Genomic DNA, 23,317 nt, shown 5'->3' with positions numbered 1-23,317 from the left:
TTAACTTAATGTTCTATATTATTTTTAAACAAATGAATCTAATATTTTAAGACAATAAATAAATATTTATTTTTATAATTAGCCCAGTTTTTCGTCGACGAAGCCATCTTAAGAGAAGCTTCATTGCAAATATCAGGCCGATATTTAGTAAGTTATTTTTATTCATTAACCAGGTACTCTTTGCACTCACTCACGGCAGTAAGAATGTTAATCAATCATTATATTATCTAGACTATAGCGGACAACAAAGAAGAGTAGACACATCGTGAGCTGTAGTTGTAGAAAGAGGAGAAAATGGAAACTAAGGCGAACCACTGGCTCATGCAGCTTTCATTTCAGCAGAGGCTGCTCGTACGCAGGCAGAGGCCACGCATCTTCCAGCTGAGATATATAAAAAAATTCAAGGAATTGACCAATATCGGCAAAAACCTTGTTTAAAATAATAAGTTCAATTTTGTTTTAATTTTAGCCAAGTCCATAATAGTTTATATTACCATAAAAACGAAATAGCGCTTGTTACAATAGTCAAGCAAATCCAAATATATACGTTTTACTTTAGGCTGGTACTACAGTAAATTTTATGACACTAATGAGTATATTTTACGCTAATAAAACTACTCTCAACTTAGCATTTCAAAATCACTATTTATTTTTTTATTGCTAAGATGGGTGGACGAACTTACAGCCCACCTGGTGTTAAGTGGTTACTGGAGCCCATAGCCATCTACAACGTAAATGCGCCACCCACCTTGAGATATAAGTTCTAAGGTCTCAGTATAGTTACAACGGCTGCTCTACCCTTCAAAACGAAACGCATTACAGCTTCACGGTAGAAATAGGCGGAGTGGTTGTACCTACTCGTGCGGACTCACAAGTGGTCCTACCACCAGTAGAATACCAGTATTTAGCTTCATTGTATATTTTGTACTCGCAGTATTCGGCATGTTCTGCTTCTAGTCTATAGGGTTATAGAGCTATCACCTTACTATCATCCTACTTACCTCGGCCCCAAGTTCAGTTATGTTTCTTTGAAGTTATCGGCAGTCGATATTATATTTCAATTGTGGCTTCAATTTCATCCGGCAAGAAGTTGGACATGTATTACAAACAAACTACGATTTCCTAATTTAAGAATTATTATTCAAATAAAACAAAATTACACAAAAAAAATTATTATCAAACTTATCTAACGGCCGTCTGGTGTAGTGGTAAGTGACATGGTCGCTACACAAGGGGGTCGCGGGTTCGAATTCCGCCAAGGGAAGATATTTGTATGATAAATATAAATGTCTTTTCCAGGGTTATGGATGTATATTAAATATATGTATGTGTATGTGTATAATAAAAATCCTACATTTATTTCCGTTATCTGGTACCTGTAACACAAGTTCTTTACAAACTTATCACGGGACCAGTTAAATATTTATATTATTATTATTATCACAATGAACAAAAATCAGTGGTGGTTGATCAACATTTTGTCTAAATTATGAATTATGTTTTTCATTTTGTAAGTAATATTCATGTAAGTATCCAACAAAATCTAGAAGAATTATGAATTACTAGTCGATTTGTTATTCATTCTATTCCATTATTTAAAACAGCAGTATATACAATAATATATATAACAACACAACATACAAACGGGGTTAGCATAAAGATAAAATGATACAGAACAAATTGAGCACGACAGATTAAAACATTGTCTTAATAAAACAACCTCACAATTTTGCTTTCAAATAGTTATGAATCCATCCTTTACTATAAACACAAAAATGTTAAGGAAATATGTATATTTCCACTAAGCACAATTAAAAAATTATAGGCAGAAATAATTAGGCTATTCTTGCCCTCTCAGTTCACATAATTAAGAACAGCAGTTTTAAAAATAACTACATAAAATTACTAGAATACAAAGGTTGAGACTAAATTTAATGTCTGTTCTCCACAATCCAATTGAACCACCCTTGAATGTTGACATGGTGCTAAGTGCTGTGTTTCCTCTTCTCTCCCAAAAAATACAATGTTATGAATTTGATAAGAAACATCAATTTCAGCATCTTCGTCAGAGAGTTAGGGCACTGGAAACCCATGTGTGTTTGCCATGTTATGCAATACAAGCTAACAATTATGGTCTTGGCCATCATATGATGATCATAATGCAGTACTCTATGTACCAACAAGCATCTCCAACCGCCTTTCAATACTCACAATGGTCAACAGTGTTCCTGGTATGACAATAAACATTACTATAGTACTATATATTAACTGCCTTCCCAGTTTTAAATATACTTTTAGATTGAGTATTATTTTGTAGTCAGGTTACTGAGACAGAGCTCATGATGTTTTACTTGCCTAAAAACCAAACTTTTTCACTATTATGGTGCAGGTCCTGCATAGGCATATTCGGTTGTGATAAGCCAGACAAATGTATCATGAAATGTTGCATTAATACTAAAAATGTTAAGATCATTATCACATATCTGAAAAATTTAATTCTTTAGATAAGTACTATCAAATGTTTGTTATTGTGAATGATAGGCTTCAGCAAAATACTTACTATTTGCACATTCTTAAAATGATAATGCTTGCGGTTCTAAAACCTTTCTTCATATACAGAAGATCTGATAAGTGCAAATGAGTGCCATCTATACACCCCGAAACCCCAGGAAAGCCAAATTTATTGTAAAACCTATAATGAAAAGAAATTTATTTACTATTATGTTTTCAATCACAAAATTATTATTGTTCAAATATCTATGTACTATAAAAATAAGACAAATTTTGAATTAAAAAAAAACTATGTAGGAAAGATTAATGGTGGCCTGAAGGCCTTTCCAGTTTCACCAGGACTTAACATTTCTCAGAACTCTGTTTAAAATATAGCTAGCTATATATAGCTAAATATAGCTATAGTTATAAAGCTTCAAGAATATAACTGATATATTATTATATGATTGACTCGTGGAAATTGTAAAATCAGTGGAACTCTTGTGCTCTATACTATAAGATTATTATTTAACTTACCCATTATAATAACTTGTGACCCATTGTACTGTTTGCAGAAACTTTAAATGTTTCAATAAAACTGGAAGATTGTTTAATGCCATAGCCACTTCCCTATTGGATTTACTACAGTTTAACTCAAATTGCAAAAAGCTCATTCCCACAGGTTTCTGGTATGAAATTTTGCAATGCTGTTAACACCTGTATAAACAAGTTATTTAAAACATTTAGTTAAGAATAAATCTGAAATCAAAAAAACAATGCTACTTTTGAAGACAAGATTTTGTGAATCTTTTATTTTCTTCATTATTTACACATAATATATTATAATGTTAAATTGAATATATATAAGTACCTTGCATTTTACTTTCTATTCTTGTTCGTCTTGATGATCTAGGTTATTAACGGCTTTAATTCAGAGCACAATTGTAAATATTGATGTTTCGAAATTCTGTAATGTGTTCTGAACAAACTTTCCGATAGATTAAGGGGTCAGGCTTGATCCCGAAGACAGCGTCGCAAACGCACTGATTCGTATGTATCCGACCTAATTTCCTTAGACTCCAAAGCCCCATTATTTGGGCTCTGTCCATAGTACATACCTAGAAGAAATATTAATTTGTAAAAAATAAACTTTATAACCTCAACATTATTAATGTACTTAAATTGCCCAGCGTGGTATTTAATGTTAATACTATGGAAAACACAAACACAAATAAAGATCTAAACCAATTACACTTACCTAAATCAAGTTAAAATAATTTAATTTCACAAATTTTACACTTGCAGATAGTTAGCAACAATTCAGCACCAGATACAAAAGGTGTCGCAAATTTGACAAACGAAATTGCTAAATATCTGCTGTTGTGTGGCAAACAAAAGCATCCGTAATACCGACTTTAGGCCAGTTGTTGTTAGTTGTATGGAAAAGAATGCACTAAAGTTTCACAAATCGCTCTGCAGAGGCAGCACTAGTGATGGTCCGCGATCTGCTTTTTTGTTGTAAGTCCGTAATACGAAATGGACAGTTGACAGCAATATTTGCACAATATTTGTCTTCTGCTAATTGTCTGCGAAATACGTGATACAGCTGCCGGTAGGTTCAACAAACCATTTCCCTTGCTAGAGTCAGCAAATTTACCAGGCTGAGCCCCGTAAACTCGCCTACACGTTCGGTGAAGCTAGTATAACCCCTCGAGGTTACTAATATAGGTAGGCAAAAAAAGTTACCGATGAAGTCTCAATATTCATAGGTAGGTTTCAGTAGGATTCTTAAAATGTTTTATTTTAATATCTGAATTGAGCACATACTAGGAGTTATTTCGTTTTACACGGTGTTACATAATGTAATTTTATTCGATTTTGTACGGAATCTATCTTCAGTGTATATATGTACTTAGTCTGGCCATAAATACTATTACAATTGAAAATAAACAAAATATTACATTTGAATTTGGAATCTGTACCCGCAACATACGAGAACATCATAACGTTTGCGTTCCGCGAGAATGGATCGGCCGCGGGGGACCGGTGCTATGCTATGCTCGTTCTCCGGACCTCACACCCTTGGACTTCTTTTTGTGGGATTATGTGAAGGACAGAGCGTCATTCTTCGGTTGCCCAACGGTTGCCGAGATGGAACAGCGTGTTAGATCGGTTTTCGCATCAATAACATAGACCATGGTGCGAATTGCCACACAAGCCCTATCCCGACGAGCGAGGTTGTGTATTGCGGAAGGCGGAGCACACTTTAAGCCGTTTCTGTAAATTATTATGAAAAAGGAAGTGTTCGTTTGGGTTGTTTTGTTAGGTTAGGTCTTTTCAAATTTTTATCATTCCGAGAATTAGGTAGAAATGAAAATACATACATTCTGCGTTGTTTACTCTTTAATTTTACTGAAATAGGATTTGCACATCAGTGAAAATCATATTTTTTTACTTTTTTAGGGTGTGTTATACAGCATTACTACGATTCTTAAATATTGTGAATGGACTCGTTATAAGAACCCATTTAACCTTCTTTCGGCTTTACGGGTAGTTTTGTAACACCCAGTATATAGGAGAATAAGTGTATACATGGCGAACAAATAATTACCTCTATAATATTGAAACTAGTGTGTATTATACTGAGTAGGCTTATCTTGGAAAATAAATAATTCTTAGAAACAAATCATGCACGGTCACCTATTGTAGGTGTAGTACGGTACACTGAAATGTTACGTTTATTAGGCCTTTTGCCCTATGCCATTTTATTGTAAAATGACCAGAGAAAAAGAAGTAACGCCCAAAAGAAATAAGAAAAGAAAAAAAAATCAGTTATTTGTGTTTTCTACTTTTTTATTTTCCAATTTACGATAAAAAGTAATATGAATAAAGTTGTAGACAATTTAATTTGCTACGAATAATGCTTCGTTCAACAATAGTAACGAATAATGTCTTTTTTTTTTGCAAGAATGCTAGTTTACTACATACAGCGGACCGTTACTATGCCTCCCCTCGTACGCCCTTCAGACCAACCACCTGCTTACGATGACAAGGCAGAGCTGCTGACCGATGCACTGCAAGAGCAGTGCACCACCAGCATTCAATACGCGGACCCCGAACACACCGAGTTAGTCGACAGGGAGGTCGAGCGCAGAGCTTCCCTGCCGTCCTCGGACGCGTTACCCCCCATTACCAGTATCGAAATTAAAGAAGCGATCCACAACCTTCACCCTAAGAAGGCACCCGGCTCCGACGGCATCCGCAACCGCGCCCTAAAAATCTTACCAGTCCAACTGATAGCAAAGTTGGCTACCATTTTAAATGCCGCTATGACGCACTGCATCTTTCCCGTGGTGTAGAAAGAAGCGGACGTTATTGGTATACATAGGCCGGGCAAACCAAAAAACGAAACCGCTAGTTGCCGTCCTTTAGTCTCCTCACAGCGATAGGCAACATTTACGAACGACTCCTTCGGAAACGCCTCTGGGATTTCGTTACCGCGAATAACATATTAATATACGCGCAGTTTGGATTCGCGCTAAACACTCGTGCATACAACAAGTGCACCGCCTCACGGAGCCCTCTTCTTCGATATCTAGAAGGCGTTCGACAAAGACTGGCCCAATGGTTTGATTTACAAACTACAAAATGGTAGTGCCAGACAGACTCGTGCTCATCATACAAGACTTCTTGTCGAACCGTTCGTTTCGATATCGAGTAGAGGGAACTCGCTCTCGCACCATCATCTGACGGCCGGAGTCTCGCAAGGCTCCGCGCTCTCCCCGTTATTATTTAGTTTATATGTCAATGATAATATGATGTATATCAATGATAGTATGACCCGCTCTCCGGAGACCCATCTAGCGCTCTTCGCCGATGACACGGCTATCTACTACTCGTGTAGGAAGAAGTGGCGCATTGGCATCAACCCCACGAAAAGCACAGCGGTGCTCTTCAAAAGGGGTCGCCTTCCGAACACCACTTCGAGCATCCCACTCCCTAATAGGCGCGTTAACACCTCTGCCGTTAGCCCCATCACTCTCTTTGGCCAGCCCATACCGTGGGCCTCGAAGGTCAAATACCTAGGCGTCACCCTCGACAGAGGGATGACATTCCGTCCCCATATCAAAACGGTACGCGACCGTGCCGCCTTCATATTAGGACGTCTCTACCCTATGCTTTGCAAGGGAAGCAAACTGTCCCTCCGAAAAAAGATAACTCTCTACAAAACTTGCATACGCCCCGTCATGACGTATGCAAGCGTAGTGTTCGCTCACGCGGCCCGCACTATCTTGAAACCCCTTCAGGTTATTCAATCCCGATTTTGCAGGATAGCCGTCGAAGCACCATGGTTCCTGAAGAACGTGGATCTCCATGATGGCCTGGAACTTGACTCGGTCAGTAAGTATATACAGTTAGCATCATTGCGCCACTTTGAAAAGGAGGCACAACATGAGAACCCTCTCGTCGTGGCCACTGGAAACTACATACCCAATCCTGTAGACCGAATGGTAAACAGTCTACGTCGCCCAAAACACGTCATTACGGATCTTCCCAAACCATTAACGGTGCTTTTGGGTACCACAAGCACCGGTCACCGTTCTCGTCGAACCCGTCGCTTGCGACGAAGGGCTCGACGAGCGAATTAACCCATAGACACAGCCTACTGAGTTTCTCGCCAGATCTTCTCAGTGGGTCGCGTTTCCGATCCTGTGGTAGATTCTGCGAAGCACCACTCTTACTAGGATCAGTGTTAGCATCACTCCGGTTCGAGCCCCGGGAGCTTACCTACTAGTTAAGGTTACGCTGAAATCATAGATTACACACTTAATATATTAGAGACTCTCAAGACTATCAGCTTAGGTAGGAAAAAAAAAGATACAGCAGGAAAACCCTTTGCACCACTTTTTCCAAAATAAGTCATTGTTTAGTAGCTACTCATCATTATAGTGCGTTCAGATCTGTCTACTACAGAATAAAATAACAGACAATTTCCTATTTCAACATCTTTATTACGTTATAAGTAAGTTCTTCACATTCCACAATACATTCCACATCAGATTCCAAAATGAGAACAAGATTATTTTTTTCGTCCTATATGCATTTATTTACTGTTTAATGTCATAATTTGAAATTCAATCCTTTTCTCATTTCTATAATATCAATTATGTTATAATCCACGAAATACAGGGAAACACGACGATATTTGATTTATTTAACAACATACATTTTTATACTTCAATAATGTCAACGTTACTCGGAGTTATGTCCTCTTCTGTAGTCTTTTTATTTGACTGAATCATTGAACTGTGAAGTTACTATGAAACTTATAGGTTTACAGCTCTACATATTAACTTAATACAAGAAAGGAATACAAGAAGACCTAACCAACTAGGAACGACATAAAATACAAAAATAATTTACTACTTTTTTATCTTTTTAATAAATAAGTAACAAGTGTTGGTTAGATCTCCTTGTGATAAGTTATAACACATATTTATTACAAGATAATTATAAATGTATTGAAAACAAAATGATTTAGTAAATAGTAAGACAAAATATTTTAAGTACTATACTTACTATGAAATATCTCACAGACAGCGTGCTATTGATTTTTGTAAAATCACACTAAACATTATAATTATATGCATTAGTGATAGTTTCATAAGTGGTAGTGGTGGTGGTGGTGGTGGTGGTAATGTACCATACATTAAAAAAACTCGCATTTTACTTGTTGTTTTTAAATTAAAAATTACATTAATAAAATATGTGAAAATATTGATGATAACTTTGTTCAAATACCAAGGTGGCACAAAACCTACTTCTTAAACACAAATTATAAAACTATATTAAAATACTTTGAAATATTCCTACGATTCTGGATCTGATCTGTACAGCGATGCACCTTTACATAAAGTCTGAAATAAATAAAAAACCATTACACATGTGAAACTTATATATTTTATAGAGAGACATGAAATGTACAACTGTTGTATGCGAACTTTTTTTTACGTTTTCTTACCTCACAACTTTCATGGAACTGTGCTGCGACTTCACTATCGGGGAAGTTAACTGTTACAGACTTTTCAACGGGATCATTGCTCGTAAAGTCCGTTCCTGACCATTTGCACGTAGTATCACTAGAAATCTAAATGGAATATGGAGAATTAATTTAAAATGTTTTAAAGGTAATGAGTTTTAAATACATCACTTATCGTGATTTAATTATAACAAAGTGAACATATTATTTAAAAGTATTTTAAGTAACGCAAATAATAACATAATTTTAGTGGAAATTATGTTATTATTATATATTAAATTTAGTTTTCCGATTTCGAACAATTTAAACTATTATTATTAGCAAGCAAACTACTGAAACAGCCATCTCACGACACCACTATGGTGTCGCCGAAAGCAGTGTTAATAGCGATATTATAACCTGTAGCGCAAAACATGTTGGTAAAATATATTTTTTAAAGCACTGCCAACACCGCTTGCTACGAAATAACGAAAAATGATATATAATTATTAAAAATATGTACCTCAAATTCAGTATCTGTGCTTATAAGCATATCGGCAAGGATTTCTCCAGTTCCACTGTCAGTGATCAGAATTTTAGGTGAGCAAACATCCTGATCAAATATCACGATGACGCGAGCGTTCTCACACGTCGTTTCTGAACTGCCTTGCTTGATAACTGCTTCTCCATCACACGAATAATATTCACCAGATTCTTCCTCTTCCTACATATTAAATAAAAATTGAAATCATCGATAAATGGACATTTAATGTTTATTGTGTGTATGTAACTAAATAAAACGGTAGTTTTAAATTCTTGTATTTTTAATTTCTGGTCTCCGCTTGGGAATAAATCTTTTGTTAGAGTGTATTATTATTTATTATACACGGTCGGAATAAAAACCTTGTTTTTGCGGTGCATATTGGGTTTTATTTGGAATAGTAGGTGTGGTCGCCATTATTTCAAAATTTTTTGTTTTGCGCCCGACCCCAGATGTTAAGTGTTTCCAAAATGCAGGCAAGGTGGATGGGTGCTCATAGCCACTTTGAGATAAAAGGTCTAATCTGAGCTGTATCATGACGATACAGGTATTAAAATAATGTGATGACGGTTACATTGGATGTTCGACATTCAGATTGCAGGCAAGCATCGAGGTCTTTCACACTTGATAAACAAACTTGAAAAACAGAAGCATCTACTTCAATTAATTTTTTTTCTACAAATTTATATGCAGTTTTGTACTTTGCTTTGGTTTTCTATAATATATTACAATTTCCAGATCAATAATTAAAGAAAAATTATTTTAAAATAGGTCTCATCTGCCTTACAGCATAAAAATAGTAATTTAAAAGTTCAAATTATAAAATTGTGAACCTCGACTTCAAAAAATTCCGACAATGCAACATGAAATCATCAAATATATTCGCATTAATTAAAATGAATAACCAACTCATTTAAGCCCTTCAATTTTTACCCATTGCTGAATATAAGACATCATAGGTGGCATTTTTTTCATGGTTATATTAAATATAATATAAAAAAAATCAAAATATTCAAAAGTCGCATCCCTTTTGAATGCTAGGATACGCTAATTTTAACACTTACATCTTCATTGTATTCATGGTCGTATTCATTGTGCTCATAGTCGGGATCATACTCATCATAATTATCTTCGCCATTATCGTCGTCATATTCTTCATCAATGTCATATTCCTTTGATTGGCGCATTTCTTGGAAATGTAATGATTTAAAATTTTCTTTGGATGGTGATGGTCTGACTTGGAACACAGCTTCTGGTTTCGGGTCCACGACTTCGTCTCTCTGAGTTTGCTGTTCCACTTTTGCCGTCATCGCGTAGTCTGCTCGTGCACTGTCTTGCAAATGTTTCGGCAACCGCATGGGATTGGTGAAACTGGCCTCATTTGTTTCTTGAGATTTTTTCACTTCAATAGGCTTAGCAGCTGTTTCATCTTGCAGCTTCTGTAATAAGAAAATTACCATTTAGACATAGTTTATGCAAACTAGAACCTGTCCACATAGTGTCACTGTCTGAGTAATTACATTTTTGTTTCAAAAGTGTTTTAGGAATAAAAGTATTGAAAATATTTGATAATATAACTTTGCAGTATTAAGCATAGCATTGAATACAATATACGAAACTAAAATATTTGAAATTGTGTTTTGTTAGATCGCTCAGAAAATCCTGTCAGTAGGAACTTCCCAAGGGGTTCATAATAATAAAAATAATTTACAATATCTTATATTATACTATAAAAATAGCCTCGTTTATATTATTTGTGAATTTCATTTTTATAGTTAATAGCGACCCGCCCTCGCTTCGCTTCGGAAACATTAAAACACACATGAAACCAAAAAAATAAAATAAAATAAAAATTAAAAAAAGTAGCCTATGTTCATCAGGGACAATGTCGGCTTTTAATGGAAAAAGAATTTTTCAAATCGGTCCAGTAGTTTCGGAGCCTATTCGAAACAAACAAACAAATCTTTCCTCTTTATAATATTAGTATAGAAAATAGTATTTTTTTTTTTTAAGTTTGAAACATAGCATTCTGCCAACCTTTAGATCATTTATTTTAAATGAATATAAATATCTTACACTGACCTTTATACATTGGACGACCTTATTGCCGAACTCATTGAACAATTCGATCGATTTAAATCGGACAGCTAGGGTCTCCTGCTGACCAGATGGGTCTTCTGCATAATTTATCCCAGCCCAAATCCATGCTCGATCAGAATTTTTCATTGGGTGTAATTCCAAATCCGCAAATAACAGCATATTCAATACAGCTTTATGAACCTGGCAATTTTTTTTAAATCGTAGCAAGCGTGAAGTTATTGAAACCTTACTTAAACGAGATTAAGAATTTATTATTATCTTCTTCTTCTTCTTATCAGCCCACAGACATCCACTGCCGGACATAGGCCTCCCCCAAGCCTCGCCACAAAGACCGTATCTTCGCTGCCTGCATCCAGCGGATCCCCGCGAACCTCAATGGGTCGTCGGTTCATCTTGTGGGAGGCCTACCCACGCTAACTCTTTAAGTACACACACGGTCGCCACCCAAGAACTTTCTGGCCCCAACGTCCGTCCGTTCTACGAGCAATGTCCCTTGCTCACTGATACTTCAATGTCTGTTATGGTATGGCCATTAATAAAATTTACTAAATATCTAGATTATCGTCCAGGTGTAAAACAATAATAAATATATAATTAATTATACATTTGGCTCTTATTTTGGAGACTCCTCTTATGTGTATGTGCTTTGGAAATGAAACTATACTCACTTGCATATTAAATAAATCTAGTAAGTAATTAATCCGTTTTTTCTCTGTTGAACAATGTGTTTGGATGATTAAAATTAATTACCTGTTCTCTTCTTAATAAAAATCTGTACGTTTTTCTTTCTGGATGATACAGAATTTTTATTTCGCCTACACCACGTTCCTTCCATTCTTGAGATTCATTATAACGGAATAATTTGCATCTTTCGCCAAACAATTTTTCCTAAAATTTCACAACTCATTTAGGATTAAGTTTATAGTGTTATTTTATTGAGCACTTCTGATATTTACCTGGTTCATTGGAATTGTTCCTAATTAAAATTGGTATCACTGGGAAAAGTTACAGTTTCTTCTCTGTACAGTGGGAGGAAAAGTTAGACAATCTTCCCTGTACAGCGGGAGGTAAACCGAACTTTTGGCGTAGGTAGGAGAAAAAAGTAGTTATTTAAATACTATCCCCCAACTCAGTACCAGTATTTCAAAGGATTACAAACTCAAATCAAATTAAACATTGAATACAGGTTGTGTAGACAAAACATATTGAAAGTTCATTAATGAAATGATTTGTGAAAAATTAAGTAACTTGTAAAATCATAAGCAGAACAGTACTTACCTCATCCTCTTCACCAGTAGTGATCACAATTTTTTCAGGTAAAGGTACAATAGGTTCATAATATGGGTCATATTCTTCATCACCTGCAGCTCCACTTTTTTCGTTTACTGCTTTGCTTTCAGTTTTAGAATTATCTCCCTCTATTCTCTGTCCACCAGCAAACAGTTGCTGACCTGCACCCTCCCATTGAAAATCGGCCTTTTCTGCAATGGAATTTGATGTTTTTTACCTTTGTAATTACACATGATGTGATTTTAATATATTGCTTGGGGCTTAATATATTATTTTACAAATATCAGCATTTGCTCTAATTTAATATTTAAAAACTTTTCAAACTTTCCATTTATTTTAATTGTATAATACGAATACAGTATGAATATCTTATCCGAATGTAGTCGACCACATTTTATTCCCCAACTATTTGTTGGTAGCCTAAGAGGCTGTTTCAGCTACGCCCGGACAGAGCCATCATCTGATTGTTATTCCGCCTGTCGTACCTAACCTTCAACTCCTAACGCGTGCTTTGCTGCCGAAAAAGACATCTTGCATTGTGGACTCACCATATGCTCTTCACAATTTAAAACACATAATTATTGTACAAGATTTTGATTCATAGAGCTAACTTAAACATGAACTTTTAGTACCTACTTATTGCCATTACATACGTCATACTGGGTCCTTTTTTTTTGCTAAGTTTGCTTTTACTAAACTTAAACACTGAGATTGACTGTTTACAGCTGTTAATTGATTTAATATTATTTATTAATATGGCGATCCTTAATAAATCAGTAATAAGCACTTACTCTGAAAATTATCACCACTACCCGTAGACAAAGCAGCAAATGATAGTTTATTATCAATTCTGAAGGGTCCTTCACTATTTATCTCTTTTTTTTTGGCTACATTGGATTTTTCTGAGATGTCTTCATTTGTTTTTTTCTGATTAGAATTAATAGTTGCGTTATTCCCACACTGCAAGTCATTATTTACGAACACATTCTTTTTTTCTTCAGTCTGTGGTTGTGTACTAAAAAGACTTGGTTTCGATTGATTACTAGCTATTGATCCTGGGCCAAAAATTTTACTTTGTGCAACATTACTAAATAAAAAGTCTTTCTGGGCTCCACCAAATATTGATTTCACATCATCTTTTGGATTTTTAGGTGAGTTATCACTTGAATATGAAAAAATTGATTTATTACTAGAAGTACCAGCAGCAGCACTACCAAATAGAAATTTGGATTGATCAAACATAGGTTTGTTTTGACCACTAGTAAAAATGGAGCTTTTTTCTGGAGCTTTTTGTTCATTTGAGGGAACATTAGTAAGTTTTGGGGGAGCAAGTATAACACCTTTAGACTTTGAATTTATCTCAGTTGCTTCAACCTCCTCAACAGTTGATGTTGAATAAACTGAGGGTTTTTGTATTGAATCATTTTCTTTGCTAATTAAAAGATCAGATTTTTTTATTGTTGATGTAGGTGTATCGGATTTTAATGAGCCAATTGATCCTAGTGGAGTACGGAAAATTGAGGTATCGTAAGTCTTTTCAAAATTAGATGGAGTGCCATACAATGAATTAGTAGGACTTTGAAATGAAGATGGAGTCGTTTTACTAGGAGTCGATAGAAGAGCTGCCATAGTCATATGTTCTAGTGGATTTGTTGAGTTGCTAATATTAACTGGAGAATCAGTTTTTTTTACAAACTCATTTTCTTTGCAACCCCGACATCCTTGACATGGATCTTTACATTTGTAATTGTAAAAGTTTTCCGGAAGTAATAGATCCTTTGCTTTCTGTTTTTCTTCCACAGTGGCAACTGTTTCACTCACAAAAATAACATCATCCTCATCAATATTTTGTTCACTCTTTCCAGAAATACTTTCTGAATTACATTTATCATCTTTTTTCATTATTTCAATAGATTTACCATCCCTGGCTTTATCAACTGCGTCTTTGAACTCAGTAGCTGTTTCTTTATTTGCAAATCGAAGGCAAAATTGTTGTAAGCTTAACTCTCCCTCACTATAATCATTAGCAGCAAACAACCACGTTTTTTCATCTTTGGGAGTAAATGTAATTTCAGGCGCTAATGCATAATTTAAACATATTTTTAGAACTTGCTCCCGTCGCATTACAACTCTAAAATAAAAGAATAAATTAAATGATGATTATGATTATGGTCTATTTGAATATGTCTCTAATAAAACACCAGTTAAGTTATTACTTACCTTAACTTGCCTGTATCTTTGTGTTTCAAAATTTTTACAACTCCGATTCCTCTTTCTTTCCATTCGCCAGCCATAAATCTATATAGTTTGGCTCTGTGGCCATAAAGTTCAGTTTCATTTTCCTCCCCAGTTACAACTTGAACCTGTCAAAGCAATTTTTTTCAAATACAACATGTATATATTAACAACATTTTCTATTCAATCTTTATTTTTAACTCTCAATACGAATAAGACACTTGGACTATACTATATATTATATGACTACTACTTATTTATCTTATTTTGATGGAACTAGTCAAGGAAAATGTAAGATTAGAATTTTGTACAGTAATTTGTGATTAAAAATAAGAGCTAAAAATAACTACTGTTTCTATCCCTAATTTATATCATATGCTTACGTTGATGCACTTCAACTAGAAATTTCATGTTGAATTGTATTACAATGTTCTTGTGGTACTGAAATCTACTATCATTTGGTGTATGGGTTACAGTTATCAGATGCTGGTTTACAGTTATCCTTTGTCTGCTAATCCACATCAAGTTTTTTTATTTTTTTATTTCTTAATTGGGTGGACGAGCTCACAGCCCACATGGTGTTAAGTGGTTACTGGAGCCCATAGACATCTACAACGTAAATGCCCTACCCACCTTGAGATATCAGTTCTAAGGTCTTCGCCGCCCTTCAAACCGAAACGTATCACCGCTTCACGGCAGAAATAGGCAGGGTGGTGGTACCTACCCACGCGAACTCACAAGAGGTCCTACCACCAGTAATTACGCAAATTATAATTTTGCGGGTTTGATTTTTATTACACGATGTTATTCCTTCACCGTGGAAGTCAATCGTGAACATTTGTTGAGTACGTATTTCATTAGAAAAACTAGCACCCGCCTGGGATTCCAACACCCGTGCATCGCTCAATACGAATGCACCGGTCGTCCTTATCCTTTAGGCTACGACGACTTCAAATTTTATGACATTTTTTTGTAAAATTAAAATATGACTTACCTCATCAGGCAAGGGAATAACAGGTGTAAATTGTATCTGGGACGACTCCTCTTCTGACACACACTCATCATTTCCATCACTGTCCTCACCAGGACTTTTTGGATTTTTCAATGGACTCTTGGATTTTACTGGAGTTTTTGGTTTAAAAACGAAATTGAATGTTCCACTTTCATTAGAACCAAACGTAAGATCTTTTGATTTAGATAATACAGCTGTGTTACTCTCATTTTCATGTTCTATTTTTAAATTTATGTTCAAAGGTTTTTCAGCAGCTACTGAAGTCTTAGGTGAATCAAACATTGTACTCATTGGTTTTTTAATTTCAAGTGAATTTTGGGGCTTTACAGTCAAATTTGATGGAATACCAAATTTAAATGTGTGTGTACCAGTACCATCAAATATAGATGTGGAAGTGGGTGCATCAACTTCTGAATTAGTTTCCTCGTTTGATTCATGTGATGCTGGTGCAATACCAAATTTAAATTTCGGAATAGAAGCTTTTGAATCAGTTGATATTTGAATATTTGTATTTTGAAACTGTATTGTTTTATTTTCTAAGGTTTTAGCATTTTGACCAGGTATTCCATAAGAATATTGCAATGGTTGTACTTCTGGTTCTGGTTTATTATTTGTTTCTGAAGGATCTTTAAGTGTTTTACAGGCAATGCAATTTTTTACTCCAATTTCATTGCGAATTAAACACATCGGGCACTCCCATGTTCCTGGATGCTTTTTGAATTTGTCTCCAAAACCTAATTCTTTATTATTCACAACAAGTTGTGGTTTCTGTTGTTCACAACAAGCACATTTGTCAAAACTTTCCAAGTTATTGGTATAACATGTTTCACAATACCAAGACCCTGGTTTTGACTTAAATTTATCTCCAAATCCAGTTTGATTGTTCTGTGTGGCTGCATTGTTTCCTTCCTTGGAAGTTTTTGATTCATCTTCCATATTTTTCTGTGCCATGTTTACAGCATCAATAAATTTTCCGCATTGCTCTGGAGTTTTAAAACGCAAACAAAATGTTTGTGTTACCAGTTCTCCTTCTGAAAAGTCCTTAGCGCACCAAGTAACAGCTTTCTCCATATTCTGCATTTTTTGGAATATCATAAATTTTGTTACTGAATGATTGCAACATACTTTCAAAGTTTGTTCTCGTCTCATTAGTAATCGTACTTTTTGGGTATTTTCTTTGTGTATAAGTAACTTCATGTTACCTAGTCCTCGCTCTTTCCATTCTTTGTCTGAAGCATCGAAACGTAGGAGTTTAGCACGGTTCTCAAACAACACATTTTCGTCTTCTTCTCCAGTTTTTTGATCAATCAATGTAGGTAAAGGTACAACTGGTTTAAATTCTGCAGTGGGTTCAAAGTCCTCTACTGTGTCAGATATGTTTAATTTTTTAGCAGCGTCTTGTGGAGGTGTAGTATTTTTACTAAATATATTCGTATTCACAGTTGACAAATTGGAAAATGGTGAATTTGACATAGATTTCAAAGAAAAGCCAGTAAATGGGTTGGATTTACCTACAGATGTTTCAGTTGGTTTAGAACAGACTTCTTTTTCATCCTTAATTGGTTTTATGTTTGGTGTACTACTAAAAGTGAATCCTCCAAGCACAGATTTACCAGGAGTAGATTTAGGATGGTCTTCAGATTTGGAAGAAACGTCACTAGGGGTAGATGCCTTGGTAGTATTTTTTAAATCATGTTTGTCAGTGTGGATTTCAACAGTCTTTGAATTAGCTGCTTCTAAGCGTGCTTTTTCAAAATTTCTATAAAATTCCTGTGCTATATCAGAAGTCTTGAAACGTATGCAAAACATTTCAAGTACCACTGCTTCATCTGCAAAATCGTTGGCGACCCAAAAATAGGCCTTTGTTTCATTTTTCATTGGTGAAATTTCCATTTCAGAAGTAATTACATGATTAGCACAAATCTTGTGAACTTGTTCACGTCTCATCAAAACTCTTACTTTTCCAGTAATTTTATGTTTTAATAATTTAATTTCGCCGAGGCCCCTTTCTTTCCATTGCATGTCTACAAACCTAAACAATTTAGCCCTTGAAGAAAAAATTGTAAATTCATCTTCTTCTCCGGTTTTCACTTTTATTTCGGCAGGTAATGGTACTATCGGCTTGAAGTCTGGACATGGATCATAGCTTTCAATAGATGTATTGCTACGTTCTGATATTGTTCTCGATTTATTAAGACTAGCATTTGGTGAAGGATCAATACTGGCATTATTAATTTCAGTTTTAGCAGCATCCTTTATCAATGATATATCACCCATCTTGTTGAGTACAGGAATTGACTGCGTTGTTTTAAAAATGGATGATTGACTCCAATTTGTCGATGAACTCACAGTTATTCCGGAATTTGGAATACTAAAAACGGATGGTGACACTGTTTTTGTTTCATCCACAGATGGCATAGGAATTTGATAATTATGAGGGGAGCTTTTTATATGTTTAGGAGGAATAGTGACACTCAGTATAGGAGGTGGTGCTGTAGTACATGTAGGTAATGGATCAGAAGATGTTATCACAACATTGACAGGTAACGATTTAGCTGTCTCTTTGGATGTTTTATTTACCAATTTAGATGTGATGGATATTGAAGATTGTGTTGAAATAACCGGAACTGTTGATTTAGCTGTTGTTGTAACAGTAGTTATTGGTGTAGCTGGTACAACTGGGATAGTCGGAGCTGAAGGCACTGGGACAGTCGGAACTGGGGGTACTGGTACAGCTGGTGGAACAAGTTGTGCAATATCTAAAAACATTTGTTCTGGTGTTGGATATACACCTGGATATTGCGCCATTTGGGACCTGGCATGTTCAAATATAGGAGCAGTTCCAGGTGTTGACGTTTGAGCTATTTGGGCGTAGTGATTGTATAAGTTATAAAAATTTTGTCCATATAAATGGTATGGATTAGGTGGTGCTGGAAAAGGTGGAACAAGTCTCTGATTATATGAAGCCATAGCTTGAGCAGGACTATAAGGTAGTTGTGTAGCATAGCCTGGTGTGTTCTCATTATTTCTGCATTCTTTATCTGTATTGTATAAATCACTCTCATCACTTGCTTCTGCTGGTTTTTTTAACTTGTTTACTTCTATTTTTAATTCAGCAATTTGCTTTTTTAGTTCACCGACATCTTTGCATTCATTTCTACACTGGTCTATTTGATCCTTTACATGATCTACTGAAATTTTTAGAAGTTTTATTTGATCCGTAGTTATTTGGACATTAGAGTGAATAGTGTTAGTTATTTGATTTCCTAAGTTGCGATTCTCATCAAACCATATTCTTGTTTGTTGCATAAAATCATTAATTGTAGCATCTCTCTTGTTTAAGTTTCTGATTTCTGTCTCTATTCTTTCTAAAAATTGATGATCAATTCTTGAAGTGTCCATGAATTGAGAATCAACCGCTGTTCGATAATTTGTCATATTTGAGTTGTTTAGGTTAGGTTTAGGTTTAGGCGTAGAACTCAGATTACGAGTATGTTGTGCGGTAGCTCGGACTGGCAAAAGGTCAACAGATGAATCAGAGTCATCCTTAAAATTGTCATTTATTGATACATCAGGATCTGCTCTGTTTAAGTAAGTTTTAATGTTTTCTATCAAATCCTGGATGTTGACATACAAAGGGTGGTTTCTGTCAGGTTCAATTTGTCTAAGCCTGTCCAAGGCTTTGTAACAATAATGCTTAGCTTTTTTCATCATTACAAAAAAGCTTGAATTAGTATTAACTGAAAAATCTTTAGAATTATCATTTTCTAAAACAGCAATTTTAGTATATGTTTGACCAAGAAGGTAGTAAGCTTCTGGAGATTTTAAGGATGAAGCAATGTCAATAACTTTGTCATATTCATTTTCATCAAAATGATGAGATGCAACATATAATTTGCTCTCTTCTATTAAAGAATTCAATTCTTTAGAGTTATGTTCCTTGTTGATATAGGCAAACATTCTCTTTTCTGGTATTTTTACAAAAATTTTGTTAATCAACTTTTCAAGCAGAGGAATTGAAGAAGAGTAGTATAATGCTGCACGGAATTTCCAATGATTCTTCTCTTCGAAATTTGAAATAGATTTAGCTTTGTTATTAAATAATTGTCCCAGTAAACAAAGAAGATGTGGATCAAGACCATGGTTATCAACACATCTAACAACCTCTATACCTTGACTCAATGTGGCTCTAATATCTGTAAGCTCAGTACCTAATTCACTTTGACAAAATTTATAAGCACAATCCCACCATTTCATTTGCGAAAGTGTACAGAGGCAATCTGTAATATGAGCAGGTAAAACATTTGGTTTGTCAGTGGAAACATAAGACATCCTGGTAAGTTTTTGTTGATGGGCAGTTAACGTAGCACAGTATAGAAATGCATAAATATCTAGATTATTTAAAGTTTCGGGCCCACAGCTACTCATTGTTACAGTTGATAAATTAAAAAGAGTGCATCGAAATTGAGTGTAATCTTTATAGTTCAGAAGTGTCCACACATAATGGTGTAGTGAATTTCCAAATACTTTTTGAGCATCATCATCATATGCTTCAACTTCAATTTTGCGAGGTAGTCTTAAAACTGGAGGTTTATAAGCGTCTGATGCAAAATATGAAGATTTAATTAGTTCCAATTGACTTCTTTTATTAAAAATTTTTTCATAGATTGTTTCCCTCCAAGTTGTTCCAACAAGTGTATGTGATATTTGATCTAATTTTTGATTCTTATCTTGAATATTTGACAAAAGATAATGACCTGCTTGAGAGCACCTGTATGTTCCTTCAGAAAACCACCGTCTAACTGCATTTGACTGTTTTTCTGGGGCATGTTTAACCCAGTTTACTTTTGGATCAAGTGGTAATGTTTGCCATGCTATTAACATCAATGGTGCAGCATATTTTACAGCATCTCTCCAATTCAACTGGTCTTTCTTTGCCCTCTTCAGTAACAGTGTAGCAGCATGTAAGCTAAATTGTCCTTTATGATGTTGAAGCAAACTTGCATGAAAATCTCCATGGCCAGGACTAGGACCTGTTTTTGCAACTATTTCAATTGACTGATCATAGGCTTGTAGAAACTCTTGTGACTCTACTAAGCTTTTTGATGTACCACTTGGTGTTTCAGTTAAACTTAAGACACACAAACGTTCTCTAACAGTTAAAAGCAATAACTGGTACAGCCATTCATTATGGTTAATTCCACTATTTACCACAAGATTGGCTAAAATTTCATACCAAGCATAATTACTCATGAAAAAATTTTCACCAAACTCAATATTGCAACTGTGTTCAAAAGCTTCTTTTAATTTATTTGTGCTAATATAATGTTTTATTAAACGTGCATGAAGTTGTGCATCTTTTGGTCTTATTGCCAATTCTGTGGTTATTAATTTGACTAGTGCTTCAGGATTTGGATTTTGCAAGGATAGAAGTCTTTCACGGAGTCGAAAAGTAACAGGGTGTCTAGGGAATATTGCTTCTGCTTTTTCACACCAGTATTTTGCACGTCCAGGTTCTATTTCCACATCATAATCAGCTAGAAGTTCACAAACTGAAACAAGTATTTTTATATTTCATTTAAATGGTGTTAAAACATCAATTATGATCTTCCTGACCATTATTTATAATTTAGACAAGTCAATCAATTATAACAGAGGGAATACAGATGATTATACAGATGGAAAAGCTATGCTGACTGCCACTATTTTTTAGTGGATTAATTAATTTATCTTAGTTTTTTTTTTATTGCATTAAAGTGGCTGGTTATACTAGACCTTCAGCCACTTGCAGTTTATTGTTTTGTATAATATTCAAAACAGATCTGACGTGAAGCAGTGCACGTAAGGTAAACAATGGCAAGGTTTTATTACTTGTAATGGTCAGGTCGATTCACACTGAATGAAAATAATCACAACACACATATTTTATACCTCAGGTGATATGACATAGGCATCATACAATCTGAAACCTATATGTGGACCTATATGTTACTTATGACGACGCTTGTAGCTGAAAGTAAGTATTGTACTTTTGACGAAGCATGTTGCTGATAACTATTTCTGTAATCTGATGAAGCGTGTTGCGGATAATAACATGTACTTTTAGGTTAGGAATATTGTTCTTTTTTTTATAATAAATTAGAAAAGTTGATCTGAGACTGTATTTAGTTGTGTGTGAGTACTTGCCTAATCATGATCAATTAATCAAGCCTAATAAAGAATGAACAAGCTCATGACATAAGTGGTTACTAGAGCTTCTAGACATGGGAGGCCAGATCTTAAGACTTAGTGTGTTCCTGCATTGTAGAAGTCATTCAAGAATATTATCTTTTCGGGTATAACAACTTCAAACTATACAATAGCTACAAATGAATACAGGCCTATTAACAACATACAAAATATTATATTATTTAGTTTATTATATACATGATAATAATAGAGTATTCTTTATTGCAAAACAATATAAAATCAAAAGAAACAAAAAATCATACAAAGTACACTATTGTACTTATGCTTATGCAGACTTATTACTAAATATGACCTCTTCCAAGCTGACAAGAATCATCTAAGGAAAGAAATTAATCATAGTACTACCACCAACACACTTACTGATAGAAAAAAAGAATATAACTAAGAATATAATTTTCACATAAATATAAATAAATATATATAAGAATACTGCACATAAAAATGGCTTAATAGAAGATTTTGGTTTTAATATTAACAAACCTAGTAAACTAGCTATATGATAAATTGTAAATTAAATATTATTTTAGTAAGACTTACTGTCTAGAATAGTGCTTGTCTGGGCTGGGTCAATGTCCAGGGAAGTTTTGTATTGTTCTAAAGCCTTTTCTTTTTGTCCCATCTTCTGCAAAGCTTGTCCGAGAAGTTTATAAGCCGCTGCATTGTTATCTTTTTGAGTAAGATATTGCTCAACATATTTTTGGCAATTCGCAAAATCGCCAACTTCAAAATACAACCGAGCGATAGAATAAGCACGACTTTTAAACTGAAAATAACCAAATATCGATGTTAAAAACTTTGTCAATAAGCGTAATACTTGATTTGAACACCAACTACCAACCTCTCTCGAAGATATTTTGTTCAGCAAATTTTCGACGTGCTTATCAACGTCTTTTTTATTTCTATACATTTTAACGATTTTTCCGTCTAACCGATAGTAGTCACTTATTTACAAAACTAGACCTTTTGAAAATAATATTACAACTTGAAGCGCATGAGGCTGCAAATGCCCGTAATCGAACGCGAAGCTATGGTTGGTTATATTGATTACCTTTATTCTCTTTGAAATGGTTGGCAAAATGAATAATAACGAATAGAAATTGGAATGCCGTCAAAAGTCAATATGTCGTCAGTTATAGAGCAAAAAATTGCTAGATATAAAAATGAGCTCAAAACGTACCACAAATTTAAAATTTTTGTTTGTTTCATATCTGTTCATTTTCTGGAATACTTTTCTGTGGCATGCATTACTGAACAATTTTATAAAGCAATGCTTAAAAATGTAAAAAAATATGGTTTCTATTTGTTGTAATAAAATTTACTTGGCTTATTCAAAAAATCATAAATTACGCAATCCTTAGCTCATGCACTCAACTTGATCCCA

At 34.7% G+C, this 23,317-nt stretch overlaps 1 protein-coding gene and 2 long non-coding RNA genes across 4 annotated transcripts; 1 reads left to right on the top strand and 2 right to left on the bottom strand.

The window, feature by feature from the left end:
• The first annotated feature begins 5 nt into the window (after positions 1-5).
• Positions 6-3,285, top strand: LOC149501472 (uncharacterized). Its single transcript, XR_016324202.1, has 2 exons — positions 6-147; positions 232-3,285. It is a non-coding gene; the product is annotated as an uncharacterized LOC149501472 (long non-coding RNA).
• LOC114252303 (uncharacterized) lies at positions 1,119-3,946 on the bottom strand. Of its 2 annotated transcripts, none has more exons than XR_016324200.1 (5): positions 3,749-3,946; positions 3,362-3,608; positions 3,028-3,207; positions 2,561-2,692; positions 1,119-2,483 (listed from the first exon to the last, which is right to left on the bottom strand). It is a non-coding gene; the product is annotated as an uncharacterized LOC114252303 (long non-coding RNA). The 2 variants fall into 2 exon arrangements; XR_016324201.1 differs by having other exon boundaries at positions 1,119-2,228.
• Positions 3,947-7,481: 3,535 nt separating this feature from the next.
• Positions 7,482-23,041, bottom strand: LOC114241644 (E3 SUMO-protein ligase RanBP2). Its single transcript, XM_028172525.2, has 12 exons — positions 22,775-23,041; positions 22,474-22,699; positions 15,670-21,239; positions 14,661-14,803; positions 13,232-14,571; positions 12,429-12,631; positions 11,901-12,038; positions 11,133-11,330; positions 10,115-10,489; positions 9,033-9,233; positions 8,513-8,638; positions 7,482-8,408 (listed from the first exon to the last, which is right to left on the bottom strand). Exons 1-12 carry the CDS (start codon positions 22,841-22,843, stop codon positions 8,361-8,363), a joined length of 8,637 nt encoding a protein of 2,878 aa, XP_028028326.2. The 5' UTR covers positions 22,844-23,041; the 3' UTR covers positions 7,482-8,360.
• Positions 23,042-23,317: the final 276 nt, after the last annotated feature.

This window comes from Bombyx mandarina, chromosome 15 (genome assembly GCF_030267445.1).
Source record: "Bombyx mandarina strain Sakado chromosome 15, ASM3026744v2".
Taxonomy (NCBI): Eukaryota; Metazoa; Arthropoda; class Insecta; order Lepidoptera; family Bombycidae; genus Bombyx; species Bombyx mandarina.
This window is presented reverse-complemented; position numbering and strand designations above follow the sequence as displayed.